Here is a 15,514-nt window from a genome sequence, read left to right on the forward strand (position 1 = left end):
AGGCCGAGTTTGTCCACCTTCCACAATAAGTCCCAGGAACTCCACAGAGGGAGTGTGGAAGGTGCACTTCTCGGCCTTGATGAAGAGGCCGTTCTCCAGGAGACGCTGGATGACAAGGCGGACGTGCTGGACGTGTTCCTCAGCGCTCCTGGAGAACACCAGGATGTCGTCGAGGTAGAGCACAAAGATATCCAGCATGTCCCGGAGGATGTCATTCATCATAGCCTGGAACACGGAGGGGGCGTTGGTGAGGCCAAACGGCATGACTAGGTATTCGTAATGGCCTCGGGGAGTCTTGAACGCGGTCTTCCACTCATCCCCCTCACGGATTCGAACCAGGTGGTAGGCGTTCCGGAGGTCCAACTTCGTGAAGATGGTGGCCTCCAGGAGGGGTTCGAAGTTGGAACTCATGAGGGGGAGAGGGTACGTGTTCCTGATGGTGATGGCGTTCAGCTCCCGGTAGTCAATGCATGGCCTGAGGTCCCTACCCTTCTTCTTCACGAAGAAGAACCCCGCCGCCACCGGGGAGAGAGTGGGTCGGATGAGGCCCTCAGCCAGACACTCAGAGATGTAGCTGTCCATAGCCGCCTTCTCAGGGAGGGAGAGGTTGTACAGGCGACTAACTGGGAGCTGGGCGCCGGGGCGGAGCTCAATGCCGCAGTCGTAGGGCCGGTGCGGGGGAAGGGTGCGGGCGCGCTCCTTGCTGAAGGCCTCTCCCAGGTCGTGGTAAACCTCTGGCACGGTGGAGAGGTCGGGGGGAGCAGGGGGCGGCCGAGACGACAGGGAGGGAGTCTGAGCAGCACGGAGGCACCGCGCGTAACAGGCCGTGCTCCAGCTCAGAATGCGGCCGGGGCCGTAGCTGACATGCGGCACATGGAGCTCCAGCCATGGTCGGCCCAGAATGAGAGGAGCCCGGGGGGTCTCAAGAATGTAGAACCGGATCTCCTCCACGTGATTTCCGGAAATTGTCATGGTCAGTGGCTCGGTCCGGTGTGTGAGGGGGCCTAGGTCGTGTCCATCCAAGGCCGAGACGGTGAGAGGGGTTTCCAGGGCGGCGAGGGGGAAAGCCGCTGAGGCGGCAAGGTGCGCATCCACAAAGTTGTCATCAGCCCCAGAGTCAATGAGCGCACCGATGGTAAGCGTCTGCCCGTGCCAGGCGAGGGTAACTTCGAACCGGGCAGGGCTGACAGATGGTGGGGAATGGGTAACACGGCTCACCAGAAATCCCCTCCTGGCTGGTGAGCCTACTCTTTTGGCAGAGTGGGACAGCTGTCCCTCAGATGGCCCTTAGCTCCACAGTAGAGACACAATCCCAGTGCCCTCCTTCGGTCCTTCTCAACAGCCGTGAGGCGAGCCCTACCCACTTGCATGGGCTCTTCGCCGGTGAGAGCAGGCCTGGTCAGGGTGAGTGGAACGGTGGAGTAGTTTGTACCGGACATGCCCGGAGAGCGACCAGAGGGGGCGGGATGACACAGCGCTTTCTCACGCTTCCTCTCCTGGTTGCGTTCGTCGATTTCCATTGTGAGAAAGATGAGTTGGTTAAGGGAGGTGGGGCGGTCCCTGACCAGCGCGTCCTTGAGAGTCTCCCTCAGGCCTTGTCGGAACTCGCTGCGCAGACCGACGTCGTTCCACCCGCTACCCATAGCCAGGGTGCGGAACTCGGTAGCGTAGGCAGCCACGGAGCGGCCACCCTGCTGGATGGTGGTGAGACGGGCATTAACGTCCTGACCATCAGCAGCATGATCAAAAACTAGCCTAAACTCAGCCTCAAAAGCAGCATAGTCATCGCGGAGGTGACTGCCCGGACCCAGGGCTGCCTGGACCCATTTCAGAGCCTCCCCAGTGGTGAGTGTAGCGATGTAGCCCACCCGTGCAGCGTCAGACCAATACATGCTGGGTTGATGTTGGAAAATGTATCCACACTGCATGAGGAAGCCCCTACACTCAGAGAAGGTCCCATCGTATGGCTTGGGGTTAGCTAGGTGAGGTTCACGCTGGGGCTGGGGCGTCGGCACGGGAGCGGGAATGGGTGCTGATGCCACAGGAGCTGCCGGACTGGCCTGGGACACGATGGAGGTGAGGGCAGCGATCTGGGTGGACATCGCCTGAACCATGGCAACCAGGCCCTGGATCTGCTGATACTGAGCCTGTTGTTGGGTGTTCTGAACCTCCATCCGTGTGTGTAGATCGGTCATGGCGACAGAGGCCTCCCGCAGTAGTCGGGCATGATCAGCGATCACCCGTCCTTGGAGTTGGAGAGCCGAAGGTGTCTCCGGTTGCTCTCCAGTGCCGGCTGGGTCCATACTGGCCAGAACTTCTGTTATGACTGGGTTGGATTTGGACCCAAACGCACGACACCGGAGGCAGAGAAAAAATGCAAAGCTCAAAGGGCGGTTTAATAATAAATTAATAAGTCCAGCAGGCAAGGTCAAAAACGATAAACAGGCAGGGGTCAGGCGATCAACAAACAATGTCCAATATCCGTAATCCGTAGTCAAAGTCCATATCCAGAAGGGGGGTCAGGGAATCCGTGTTTCAGTCCAGGGGTGGTGATAGCAGGCAAGCCGAGCACTGCACACTGGGTCTGGAGGGAAAATAAAACGGAACGAGAAAAAATGGATAAGCAAAACTGAAAACAGAGATACGGACAGCAATCAACAAGGTAGGCTAAGCTGGCTAGGGTACTTGCCACAGGTATTCTATGGGAAGTTCTGGCGATGAGCATGGAGAAAACCAGGGTTCTTGTAGGCAGGCGATGATGATGATTGGGACCCGGTGCGCAGCACTCAGCCGTAAGCGCGTTCACTAATCACCACGATTGCCTTCACCTGTGGCGTTGGAGCGCGCGCTGTGCGCGTGCTGAGGTGCTGGGCGTCTCAGGATTACTCTCAGGAGGTGGGAATTCGGGAGACCCCGAACGCCGCGGGGTAGAGCCGGACCGACGCACGTTGCGTCGGGCCACCGGCAAGCTCGGAGGAGCGGAGGGGAATGCGCGCGGAGGTGCCGCCGTAACAAAGACAGTCTGGCCCTTTCTATTGAGGTGGAGCAGTTCTCTACGAAACAGGCCCCTCTGTAGCCAGAACCAGTCAAAATTACTGATATAACCATAGCCATTGGCTGTACAGAAACTACTCAGCCACTCGTCAGCCGAGTAGAGACGGCTGAAAAACATTTACAGAACGAAGGTAAAAGACCTGAGAAAATACACTTTTTACCAAGTTCACCCTCTATCATCGATGTTAACCTTTGATAATCATTATGGAGTTTGACTGAGTTCCTAAGTCTCATATTATTGCATCCTATATGAACAATAATTGTATGATGTGATGGGTGTTTTTCAAAAATGGGTGGGAGATGAGACATGAGATCATGGACTTTAGCACCTGGGAAAGAGTATGTTCTACATTTAAATATGGGAACATATTTAACTATAGAGTCCCCTACCAGGAGGAATTCAGGGGGGAAGACTTTGATAGGTCCGGGGGGAATCTCAGCAGGGGGAGCGTTAGTGGCTTGGCTGTCACCAACAGGAGCAGAGTTGAATTTTCATAGAAACAATGTTCATTAACACCAGATACAGTCACAAAAGGTCAACTACGCTTCTGAATGGTCAATGTACAGTATCAGTTGATCTTTGCCCCACTGGATCCTAGGAACTTCCTGGGTCCTCCTAGGATCATGTTACAAAATGTACTCACTTCAAAGAAGACCATTTGGCCATCTGTTGAGCCTTGAATTAACACAGTTCAAACTAATTTGAGGTTTATTCATTATTCTATAAAAACGATTACTACATGAGATTAATACAGACATGTGATTAATGTAATGTAGTGTAGTATAAAAATCTGTGTAGTATAAAAATATACTACACAGACATTATTTCATGTCATTTCAATTCACAGCTATTTCAGTGGCATGACTAGCTTCCGTCCTACCAGTCCTGAACAGAAACAAGCCAGCCACACACATAAGCCAGACTGGACCTGGCATGGTTTTAAAATAATTTTCAACCTAATTGATTTGTAAACAGTGTTGCATTTTTTGAATCCGTTTCAACCAAATTAGTAACCACGAACACCTTCAGCTGGAAAATATTTTACATGCTTCTGTTATGTTAAAGACTATTTTACCCCATCAAGCCATAAACCCCTCCTCTCATTGTAGGAACCCCTCCCCTCATTTCAGGAACCCCTCCGATCATTGTAGGTGCTGCCTTGCCTCATTAGCTCCACCTCAAGCCCGCTATGCACCCCCTTCACACTCTTATAATATTCAAAGCTTACTCTACACGTGTTCACTCGTGGTTAGAGCCGGGGAGAGCATTTGACAGGCAGAATCTTGGCTTCTAGACTTGTTTCCACAGAGACGGACTACCAAAAGTCTATAAACAGGGTTGAATGGAAGGATAGAAAAAGAACACAACCGGCTTCAGAACTGCAGCCTCCTCTCCCAGGTATTCTGTTCTTCTCTCTTGTAAGCTGCTCTGTGTTAGACTATTTCCATTGTTTGTGTTTGGATATTCAGGGGCTGATCGCTAACCTGCATGTGCCGGCATTCTAACGGTTAGTAGCCTACAAAGACGTGTGCCGGACTAAAAGAGGCGGTGTAGCCATAGTACCGCTGAATGTAGGCGAAAGGTTACAGCCTGAGCTCAACACGGCTTTCAGAGCAAGGCAAGGATGTCTTCCTGTTTTGTGACTAATATCACACGCAGAAAAGCATGAAGAAATCGAACAGTCACGTTTTTGAGTTGGGCACAAAATGCATGAATGTGAAGGGCAATGTGTGGCTGGATCACTTAAAACGCGGTTTATTGATTTAGAAAATATTATAAAATAGGATGCATTTGTGTGCAGCAGAAAGCAAATACGCATGACCAGTTCAGTTGTTCTCTCTAGATACAGACCACGAAGTAGGCTAGTAGCACATTTTTAATATTATGTCCTTAAATGTATTGATCACAATCAATAGCACAAAATACTCCATGCGTTCCGGGAAAGTCGAGGCAAAGGTGTCCACTTAGCACACAGAATGTCCAATGGTTCAACTTTAAAACTACAATGAATTGGTCATCAAAATCTAGTCCAACATTTTCCACTCTGTCTACCACTCCCACAGCAATCCCAAGCAAAAACACAAAGGCAACATTGATGCCATTAGCCCTTTGCCAAAGCAGTGCCGATCTTCCTACTCCATACAAGAACTATGCTGTTGGCATACAGCACTGTGGAATTTGAATATTCATTCATTTTGTTAAACAATTATATAACCTTAATTATACTCACCTCATTAATAAAATTAACCAACAAGTGGAGAGGAAAAATAACCGTTCATGTTTCCACTTGTGTCTAAATATGTTGCAGTTGATAAGGTGAAATACTGTGAACAGCGTGGCCCATCTTTAAACAATGTCATTTTGTCTCTACCCTGGGCCTGCGCCAGTATTTTGATGTTCAACTCTTGTGCGACATCTTGTTTTTGTCCTCAGTGTGATGGAAAAGCTCTATAAGCCTGAGATGATGATCAAACCAGGCCCGCACGACTTGGGCCTAGTCTGCCCAGTACCCAGTACTCCGGTGCGAGGCCAGTGGTCCAGCAAGCTGGAGTTCCTCCTGGCTGTAGCAGGGCAGATCATTGGCTTGGGCAACGTGTGGAGATTCCCATACCTGTGTTACAAAAATGGAGGGGGTAAGTATTTCAAGCTCATCCAAATCATTGATGGAGAGAAATATTGAGAACATTATCTTGTATTTTATTTTTTAAGTTTTATTTTTAGAAACCAGAAATTATTTCGTGTTCTTTTAGAATTGTTGACAATAAGTGTATCACTCATATGATGTGAATATGTAGAAATCTGTGGAGTAATTTGTCTTGTTCCTAAGGGGTGTTCTTCATCCCTTATGTGCTCTTTCTGTTCACCTGTGGCATCCCTCTCTTCCTCCTGGAGACGGCTCTGGGCCAGTACACCGCCCAGGGCAGCGTCACCTGCTGGAGGAAAATATGCCCCCTCTTTGAAGGTAAAAGGCAAAGGAGCTGTGCGCACATCCAACCTTAGTAGGCCAGGTGCTGGATCTTGGAGTACATACATGTGGAGAGAGGAGAGATCCGCACACTGATATTTCCTGGTTCACTTTATTGGAAAAAAGCAACGTTTGCCTGATGAAGACCTAAGGGTCAAAATGTTGCTTTTTTCCAATAAAGTGAACCGGGAGATATCAGAGTGCGGATCTTTCCTCTCTCCAAACCCTCTTTGAAGGTAAACGGTTCCATCATAACCCCATAATTGTACCACACACTGCAGAGGACGCCCCAAACTCCAGAATCACCACTGGTCCTGGCTGTTGTCCTGTTGTCTTATTGCAAAAGCGTCCGGTGTGAATTTGAAGCTGAGGTTGTTGGTTGTAGTACAGCTAGTACGGGTGTAATTCCTCACCCACCTCAGCAACTTAAGCAGTCTGAGGTTAAAGCTGTGTAAAGTCTACCATAACACTCAAAATACTGTGCTGTGGAAATATACTAACCCCCTAACATCAGCACAGATTTTGAGAGAACCTCACATTTTAGAGAGTTCGTTGGTAGCATTGTGTCTGTTGAAAATGATTGAGAATGTCATATAATGCCAGCAATTGTAGCCTGGACTCAGGGAAGTGGGGTAGTAATACAAATCCCAGGTCAAACAGGAACAATGGTGGAGTATGTTGTCAAATTACCAGCTATGTGTGTTTTTTTGTTTTTATTATACTGTATCCATCCCCAAGGGGAAATAGGTCTGATCTTCTACTGTATCTTCTAGTCAACTTAACTACTGTAGGTAAAATAAACATGACAAAAAAAATTTAAAGGCTGGTGAGGAATGATTACCAATGATCCGAGTTATCTTGTAAAAGGAAAAACTGTGAAAGAAGATGATTGATTGAAGTTATTGGATAAGTCTCGGTTAACAAGAAATGTTTGCAGCATGGGTGAAAGCCCAAGCCAAATTTTCCATTCGTGGAACACGAAAAAAGTTGATCTTAAACCATGTGCTATTACATAGGTTATTCAATTCAGAGTTCCCCTTCACGGCTCATGTATTCAAGACCTTGTGCTCACATGCTGTATAAAAGTAGTGATAACTTATTAATCCAGACTCGTGATTTTAATATGGAACTACGCTCTTCGTCACTGTAACCCACAATGTAATTATGCTGTGACTTGGTTGAATATTCAATACTTAACATTGTGTTACTAACACCGGTGCTGGCCTCCCTCCACTGGCTTCCTGTTCGCTTCAGGATTGATTTTAAAATCGTAATGTTTATTTTTAAAGCTCTACATGGTTTGGCCCCCCACTATCTGGCTGAACTGATTCAAGTTCGGGCGACATCTAGAACCCTGAGGTCCTCCTCCGAGACTCTTTTAATAGTCCCTAGATCGAGACTTAAGACCAAGGGTGACCGAGCTTTTGCGGTGGCTGGCCCAAAGCTCTGGAACAGCCTCCCTCCACACATTAGACACGCACAGAACCTAGGGCTCTTTAAGTCTCAGCTTAAGACTCACTTGTTTGCACTGGCTTTTGAGGCCTGATAGCCTACATCCCCTGTCCTGTTTTGTGTCCTGTCCTTTTATTGTTCTGTGATTATGTGCACTTTATTCAGTTTTTTGTTTTAGTTTATTTTATATATTGTACAGCACTTTGGTGCAACTTCGGTTGATTTTAAACGTGCTTTATAAATAAAGTTGACCTTGACCTTGACCTTGTGTAGACACAGGTCGTGTGTCTGTTTAGACCTGGAGGCTTTTGGCTGTCTTTTCAGAAGCATGTCATTTCTTATCTTGTGACAGATAAGAAATAAGGTCGGAAGCAAACAGCAGAATGTCCCTCTGTCTTCTCAGGCCTGGGCTATGGCAGCCAGGTGGTGGTTCTGTATTCCAGCATCTACTACATCATCATCCTGGCCTGGGCGTTCTTCTACCTGTTCTCCAGCTTCAGTTCTGAGCTGCCCTGGGCTAGCTGTAAGAATAGCTGGAACACAGGTAGGCCTCCATGTGATTCTCTTGCTTAGCGTCATATTGTGTGAACAGGATTTGAAAGGTTTCCGAAATATGACTTTATTTTATTTTCTCTGAACAGAGACCTGCATGGAGTTTGACCGAAGTCAACATTTCAACTGGACAGTAGCAGAGAACGCAACATCCCCAGTGAGGGAATTCTGGGAGTGAGTGTACAATTTAGCTTATCAACTCGCCCAGTGTACTGTAGATGGTCTAACTAGGAGTAGTTGAAGTGTAACTGAACCTGTGGTTTTCAGGAGGAGAGTTTTGAATATCACAGGCAGTATCAACGAGCTTGGCAGCGTACGCTGGGAGCTGGCTCTGTGCCTGCTGCTGTCCTGGGTTATCTGCTACTTCTGTGTCTGGAAGGGAGTGAAGTCCACAGGAAAGGTAAGACGGTATCTCATGGTAAGGCGTAAGAGTGCGCACAACTCCTGTTTTTTTGGAATGATGATGGCTTAAGGCCGAAACATCTAACATTCTTAAATAAACTTGGAAGACTTTACTGTCTATTCCGTGAATGCTGGTTCTTTGCTTCCTCAAACGTAAATAATATTAATCTGCTAGGATGGGATCGGATCTAACGTTGGTTCTTTCTCAGGTGGTCTACTTCACTGCTACCTTCCCCTACGTGATGCTGGTGGTGTTGCTAGTCCGAGGACTCACGCTGCCCGGGGCCATAGACGGCATCAAGTTCTACCTCTATCCAGACCCGACCCGCCTAACGGACCCTCAGGTCAGAAGAGATTAAACTGTACTGAGTTACTTGGCCTGCTTGTTTTGTGTGTTTGGCCTTCATTGTCTTCTTCATCGTATTTGGCTCTTTGGGACTGGGTTGATGAAGGCTCCAGGACGATGGCCGACTATTCAGACTGTGTCTTATCTTTGTCTTGCAGGTGTGGATGGATGCTGGAACGCAAATATTCTATTCCTATGCTATTTGCATTGGGTGCCTTACTGCTCTTGGAAGCTACAATAAGTATAACAATAACTGTTACAAGTGAGTAGAAGGTTATGTTATAAAGGGAACATGATATCACGAGAAGGGGGAAGTACAATCCCCAGAGAACAAAAGTTTTATTGTGGTGTTATAGATGTTATAGTACTTTTGAACTATAGATAGTGACTGTCTTTCCTAGGGACTATGATGTTATAGATGTTATAGTACTTGTAAACTATAGATGGTGACTCTTTCTCAGGGATTGTGATGTTATAGTGCTTTTGGTAAAATCAGTGACTGTCTTTCTTAGGGACTGCGTCTACCTGTGCCTTCTGAATAGTGGGACCAGCTTTGTTGCTGGCTTTGCCATATTCTCTGTTCTAGGCTTCATGGCTTATGAGCAGGGGACTGACATATCATCGGTGGCTGAATCAGGTCTGGATAAATAACTACAGCATACAAATGAAATCATGAAACGGGTGGCTATCAAAAAGAAATGCTAATTTAGTCCGAATTAATGATCATGAGTTGAACTTGTGTTTCAGGTCCCGGCCTGGCGTTCATCGCCTATCCCCGTGCGGTGGCCATGATGCCTGTACCTCAGCTATGGGCCATCTTTTTCTTCATTATGATCATCTTGCTGGGGTTAGACAGTGAGGTAGGTCAACTCTACCCTTCAATAAAGAGGAATTGAATAGTTGAGAGCGGAATTGTTGAAAATCCTCTCTCGTTTCAGTTTGTAGGTCTGGAGGCTCTGATGACGTCTATCTCAGACATGTATCCTACCTTCTTCAGCGTCGGACATCGTCGTAAACTCCTCCTCCTCTCCATTTGTGTGGGGAGCTTCCTCATTGGCCTGGTGATGGTCACAGAGGTCAGAGGTCATCTTTGCTCATATGTTACACTTTTACTTTACTTTCCTTTTTACTTAGCTTAAAGGAGTAGTAAAGGGAAAATACATGTTTAGCCCTGTTTTAAGGTTACTTATGATCATATACAATGGTTCAGATCAAAACGTTGACAAAACTAGCACTTTTGAGAAAGTCTGATAATTGCTCTACCACCGTTTAGGTCATACAATGGATGTGGGTGGGCACATTCAAAAACATGTTAAACTCTCGATTTCAAAGACAAGAAGCTCAGCGAGGGGGTAATTGGTGTCCATTGGTGTTCTGACATCAAATTCGCCGCGAAGTATGAATCCTGTAGGGTTTTATTGATCATTTTATGAAATTCATTGCCTTGTATTGAAGCGATCGTTGTAGATGTGTAGATCAATCCGCAGAGGGGATTCAGGAAGCGGAACTACTTACGGTAGCTTATGATTATAGTTTATGTTGCTAGGCTACCTCGTTTGCGGAAGTTTACACACGTATGTGCTGCGACTAAATAGTTCTATGCTAAATATTTTAAAAAGCCTTTCCAGATGAACTAGAATCTTACTTTATGGCGAATTATATGTCAGAACGCCAACTAACACCTCGGTGAGTTTCTTGTCTTTGAAATTGAGAGTTTAACATGTTTTTTGAATGATTTTTCAAGGTGCCCACCCACATCCATTGTATGACCAAAACAGTGGTAGAGCAATCCGCAGAGGGGATTCAGGAAGCGGAACTACTTACGGTAGCTTATGATTATAGTTTATGTTGCTAGGCCAAAACAGTGGTAGAGCAATCCGCAGAGGGGATTCAGGAAGCGGAACTACTTACGGTAGCTTATGATTATAGTTTATGTTGCTAGGCTACCTCGTTTGCGGAAGTTTACACACGTATGTGCTGCGACTAAATAGTTCAATGCTAAATATTTTAAAAAGCCTTTCCAGATGAACTAGAATCTTACTTTATGGCGAATTATATGTCAGAACGCAAACTAACACCTCGTGAGTTTCTTGTCTTTGAAATTGAGAGTTTAACATGTTTTTTGAATGATTTTTCAAGGTGCCCACCCACATCCATTGTATGACCAAAACAGTGGTAGAGCAATTATCAGACTTTCTCAAAAGTGCTAGTTTTGTCAATGTTTTGATCTGAACCATTGTATATGATCATAAGTAGATAATAGATAATAACGGTCGAACGGTGTTGCCCCTAGCAGCTGTCAATATTGCTCTGTTGCCCCTAATGTCGGTCAGAAATGTCCAATCAGAATCTAATATTTCAGAGCACCATGTTATAACACTGGATAAAATCTACTGTAACTACCAACACAAATTGTTGTCTCCAACACCAGTAATGGGACGCACCAGAGAACTGAGAATGTGCTAGAAAACATTTATTCTTGAATATTCCTGTTTTAATTAGTTTGATAACTTTTTTTCATTATGTATGTACCCCCCATACTACCATGTGTAGGGTGGCCTGTATATTTTCCAGGTGTTTGATTACTACGCTTGCAGTGGAATGACCCTTCTCCTGTTTGCTATAGGGCAGTCCCTGTGTGTGGGATGGGTTTATGGTGAGTTAAAAGCCATACAAAGAGCCTAGTGGTGTTAGTGGCTCTGTAGATTTGTCACATGTAAGTTTGTTTTCTACCCATTTCAATGACTATTGTGATTTAGAATTCCTTTTCCTCACAGTTGTGTGTACTCCACAGGTTCAGAGCAGTTCTATGATAACATTGAAGACATGATTGGTTATCGACCTTTTCCCCTCATTAAGTACTGCTTGAAGTATGTAACTCCAGTCATCTGCGTGGTGAGTACTGCTTGACAGTATCTAGTACAATTTAAGCCCAACATCCAACTAATTGTAAAATAACTTTTAGCATATCATGTATTTTTTGCGAAGCACAAGTAACCTTTGTTTGAGTCTAAGGGCATCATGAAATCAACTGGTTTTGTTTATACAGAATCTAGATGTTTCTGTATATTTTGTGTCTACATTTTATTTTAATATGTGTTACTTTGTTGTCCTCTGCTACTGTGACTGCAATTTTCCTCCAGGGATTAATAAAGTAGTAGTTCTACTACTACTACTACTACTACTACTACTACTACTACTACTGTTATGTGTATTCATTGCTATCTCTAATTTCAGGGAACGTTTGTCTTCTCCTTGGTCAAGTATATTCCTCTCAAGTTCAACAACACCATTGAATATCCATGGTGGGGCTATGCTCTTGGCTGGTGGTTCACCCTCTCCTCAACTCTCCTAGTTCCTCTTTGGATGGTTTACATCATCAGCATCACGCCGGGTAGCCTGAGAGAGGTACTGTTTGGCAGATCTATCACTAACAAACTATACAGACCTTTATGAAGGTAGCAAACTGGCCACAGAGAATAAGGATATTAGATATATTAGTGAGTGGTTGTGAATGGCAAGCACATGATGCTATTTAAATACCCTGTTGTTCTGAACATGATTGTCCTGAAGCATACTGCTGAGTTTCTCACTTAATATCTCTTCTCTCCTTCAGAGAATCTCCATCCTCTGCACTCCTGCAGACGATCTCCCCATGAAGGCACAGAAGAAAGCCCTTCTGGACAAAGCTGAACTGACTTACTTGAGTCCCTTTCAGGGTATGGTATCCCAGAGGGAGATGAGTGCCTGGAGCAACTCTTCAGACACAGGACTTTAAGCATACTCCCTTCTACATACTGCAGGCTACGGCGCATTAATTTCTGAGGATCTGCACAGCCAACCGCAGCCAATACTCGTAGAGGAATGCAGGAGCTGTGTGGTAGTGATCTTTTGTATGCGTATGCGTAGTTAAAAGCAAGTATACTGTGGCCTTTACGGTATGGAGTGCCTTGGCGGACAGCCTGAAATGTGGGTGTGCACCACGCTTGATTTGAGATTGAAGGACATTTCCTATTGCCCTTCACCATGGTGTGTTATGGTTTTAATACAGCAGTCGCAAAGAACTGTTTCTTCCAAAACAAACATTGACTAACTACTGTGGAGATGAAACACTAGAGTAGAGACTGTTGGTTGGACTTCTGTAACTATTTAACATTTAGTAAACGGCAGCAGACGCTGGATCTGGTGAGAGAGAACACTGAGGCACCGGTCACTGTGATGGGAACACAGCCTCGACATTTTCAATATAGTTTCACTCAGTTACCTGGGTGTGTCAATCCATGGGATCAAACCTCTTTTTTGAACTGCGGTCTTGAACCGAGGTGATATTTCAGTGTTCATGAACAGATTTTTGAACAGATTTTATTTCTGAAGTAATTTTGTTACAAAATGTCTGAGGTACTGTATAAAGAATTAATGGGATTAATCTGTAACTGTATGTTTGAGTCAGCAAAGCCTATATTATCTATCTTCATACTATAGTAGAAGGAGTCTCTATGTCTGTCTATATTTCGGTCTGTCTGTGTTTTGACATTCTCGAGAACCGAGTGTCGAGTGTGAAGTTGTTTGGATGAGCAGTTGTCGAGAAAACTGCAAGCAGACCGGACACCAAGCAATCGTCCCGTTCCAAGCAGGCATGTTTTGAACGGGCACTGCATTGGTGGTAGAAAGCACTGTATGAACTTCCATCAGCAGTTGTTGTAGAAACTATGCACACGTTACATTACATTGCAGTCATTTAGCAGACGCTTTTATCCAAAGCGACTTAAAATAATTGCATTTAACATAGAAAGTCAGTGTGCTACTACTTACCAGAACTCACAAGTGCATCTCCTTTCTAAACAAGTGACTAAGCATAATCGAGTGCTAAAGTCGAAGTGCAAGAGTAGCAAACTAGAAAAAAAAATACAGTAGGTGCTTAAGAGGGCCTGCTTCGAAAGATGGGGTCTGCTGTCCTGACGTCAGTGGGCGTTTCCTTATCCAGTGTGCGGCCAGGACAGAGAAGAGCTATCACTATGAATTTGTATCCAGCGTCAATTACAAGTTTTATTGGTCTAACACATTTAATATTTTCGTTTCACATCAATTGTCAGAATTATAGAGATTATGCGTGTGCAGACATCTGTGAAACGCTGACTATTCTCTGAAGGCCTATTTATGCTTCACTAGTGCACAGTGCCCGTGGTCCTATATGTCTGTCTGTCCGTCCGTCTGTTAAATATCAGTTACTAAATCTGTCACCCATACAGCCACTGCTTGGCTGCTGAAGGCCATAGAAAGTGTTACAACACCACGGGCAGATAAATCAACTGAATCAGTTGTCAAGACCGTTGCAGTGACGCCCCCTGTTTGTTTGGGGGGGAGTTCAACCACATTAGCATTGCATTGTTCCCATAGACTTTTTTTTAAATCATTATTTTTCAAGAATTGAATCATGAACCCAGCTAATTATTCATCAGATGAATCGTGACCTTTAAACACTTTTGTTTTGGGGGGGGGGGGGGAGGTTATGGTACAAGACTACATATTTTAATAGGGAGGGAAAGTAATCTCATCGTCCCCTAGTGGTAGCGTTCCTAATGCCAAGAGAATGAATGGGATTTTGAAAAATTATATCTTGGTCGACACCGAAAAGTTAGTAGAATGCCTTAAACGGCAAATACTTGGAGACAAACTTTATTGATTCTGGTGATCATAGTTGATTTTCAATCAATCCGAATTATGTTTTTTTTTTCTTAAATTCCATTGACTTTGGTGGAATGGAGCAATTTCGAAAATTTGAAAGAAGGCGAAATACTGTTTGCAATTCTCACAGTTAGTAGATTATTAATGTAAAAACACAGGTTTTTGTTTTGATAACTTCGGCGAAATGGTTTCGTAGTAAATATTACAAAATCCGGTCTATGGGAGTTTACATTGAAACTCCTCTCCGTTAGGAACAAATCCGCTAGGGGCGCATGTTTTCACTTTCCCTCCCTATTAGCCTATTGTAAGAGTGAATAAAACTATGCATCCCCAAAACCATTGCGAATGATACTCATCTCTCACTCAGTTTCAAACTTACTTCTTCAAAAATGTTATCTTTGTCAAAGTAACAAATATTGTTAATATCAGTGTTTTAGTTTGTGTGTGTGTGTATATTGTGTTTATATTGCATCTAACGTTTGCTAGCTAATGCGTTAGCCGTCAGAAACATGGTGCCATGCTTCGTTCCTGATGGCGTTCACCGCTCGGATGACAGTCGTTGCCACCGGTTCTACCCATTCCCCGAGAAGGCGTCAGCGAGGAAGCGGTGGATCACATTGATAAGGCATTATTCATTTTAATAATATGAATTTGTGATGCAGGTACATTCACATACCTAATGTTAAGCTATAGTCATTTTAATAATATGAATTTGTGATGTAGGTACACTCACATCCCTAATGTTAAGCTGTTACGTGAGTTTCCAGAGCTGCATAGCAGCTAACTTTAGCTATCTAGCCAGCTAACATAAACCCTTGCTAGAGTAATTTAGATCAACAATGTCACTCAGTAGCCTTCGCGCCCGAATCGTGCGTCCTACCGTTGACAGTGTACACATTTCCATGGTAACACCACTTGAGGTTGTGGAAAGGTTGATATATTAACTTTGACTATTGACTTCTATCATAAGGACGTCTGGTCACGACTCATCTGATTAATTATTAGCTGGGTTCATGACTGAATTCTTGAAATATGCGCGGCGTGTGCCTTTGCGCCA

General features: G+C 44.9%; 1 protein-coding gene across 1 annotated transcript; it reads left to right on the plus strand.

Moving 5' to 3' along the window:
* Window positions 1-5,354: 5,354 nt before the first annotated feature.
* Window positions 5,355-12,550, plus strand: slc6a22.1 (solute carrier family 6 member 22, tandem duplicate 1; the record flags this gene model as incomplete). Its single annotated transcript, XM_084445748.1, has 15 exons — window positions 5,355-5,371; window positions 5,489-5,688; window positions 5,883-6,017; window positions 7,876-8,016; window positions 8,114-8,198; window positions 8,292-8,424; window positions 8,636-8,770; window positions 8,931-9,034; window positions 9,285-9,409; window positions 9,520-9,632; window positions 9,711-9,848; window positions 11,326-11,428; window positions 11,567-11,667; window positions 12,010-12,180; window positions 12,389-12,550. The coding sequence occupies 15 exons, from the start codon at window positions 5,355-5,357 to the stop codon at window positions 12,548-12,550; spliced, it is 1,863 nt and encodes a 620-aa protein (XP_084301874.1).
* Between the last annotated feature and the right edge of the window lie 2,964 nt (window positions 12,551-15,514).

Source organism: Borostomias antarcticus (assembly GCF_949987555.1).
Source record: "Borostomias antarcticus genome assembly, chromosome: 11".
Taxonomy (NCBI): domain Eukaryota; kingdom Metazoa; phylum Chordata; class Actinopteri; order Stomiiformes; family Stomiidae; genus Borostomias; species Borostomias antarcticus.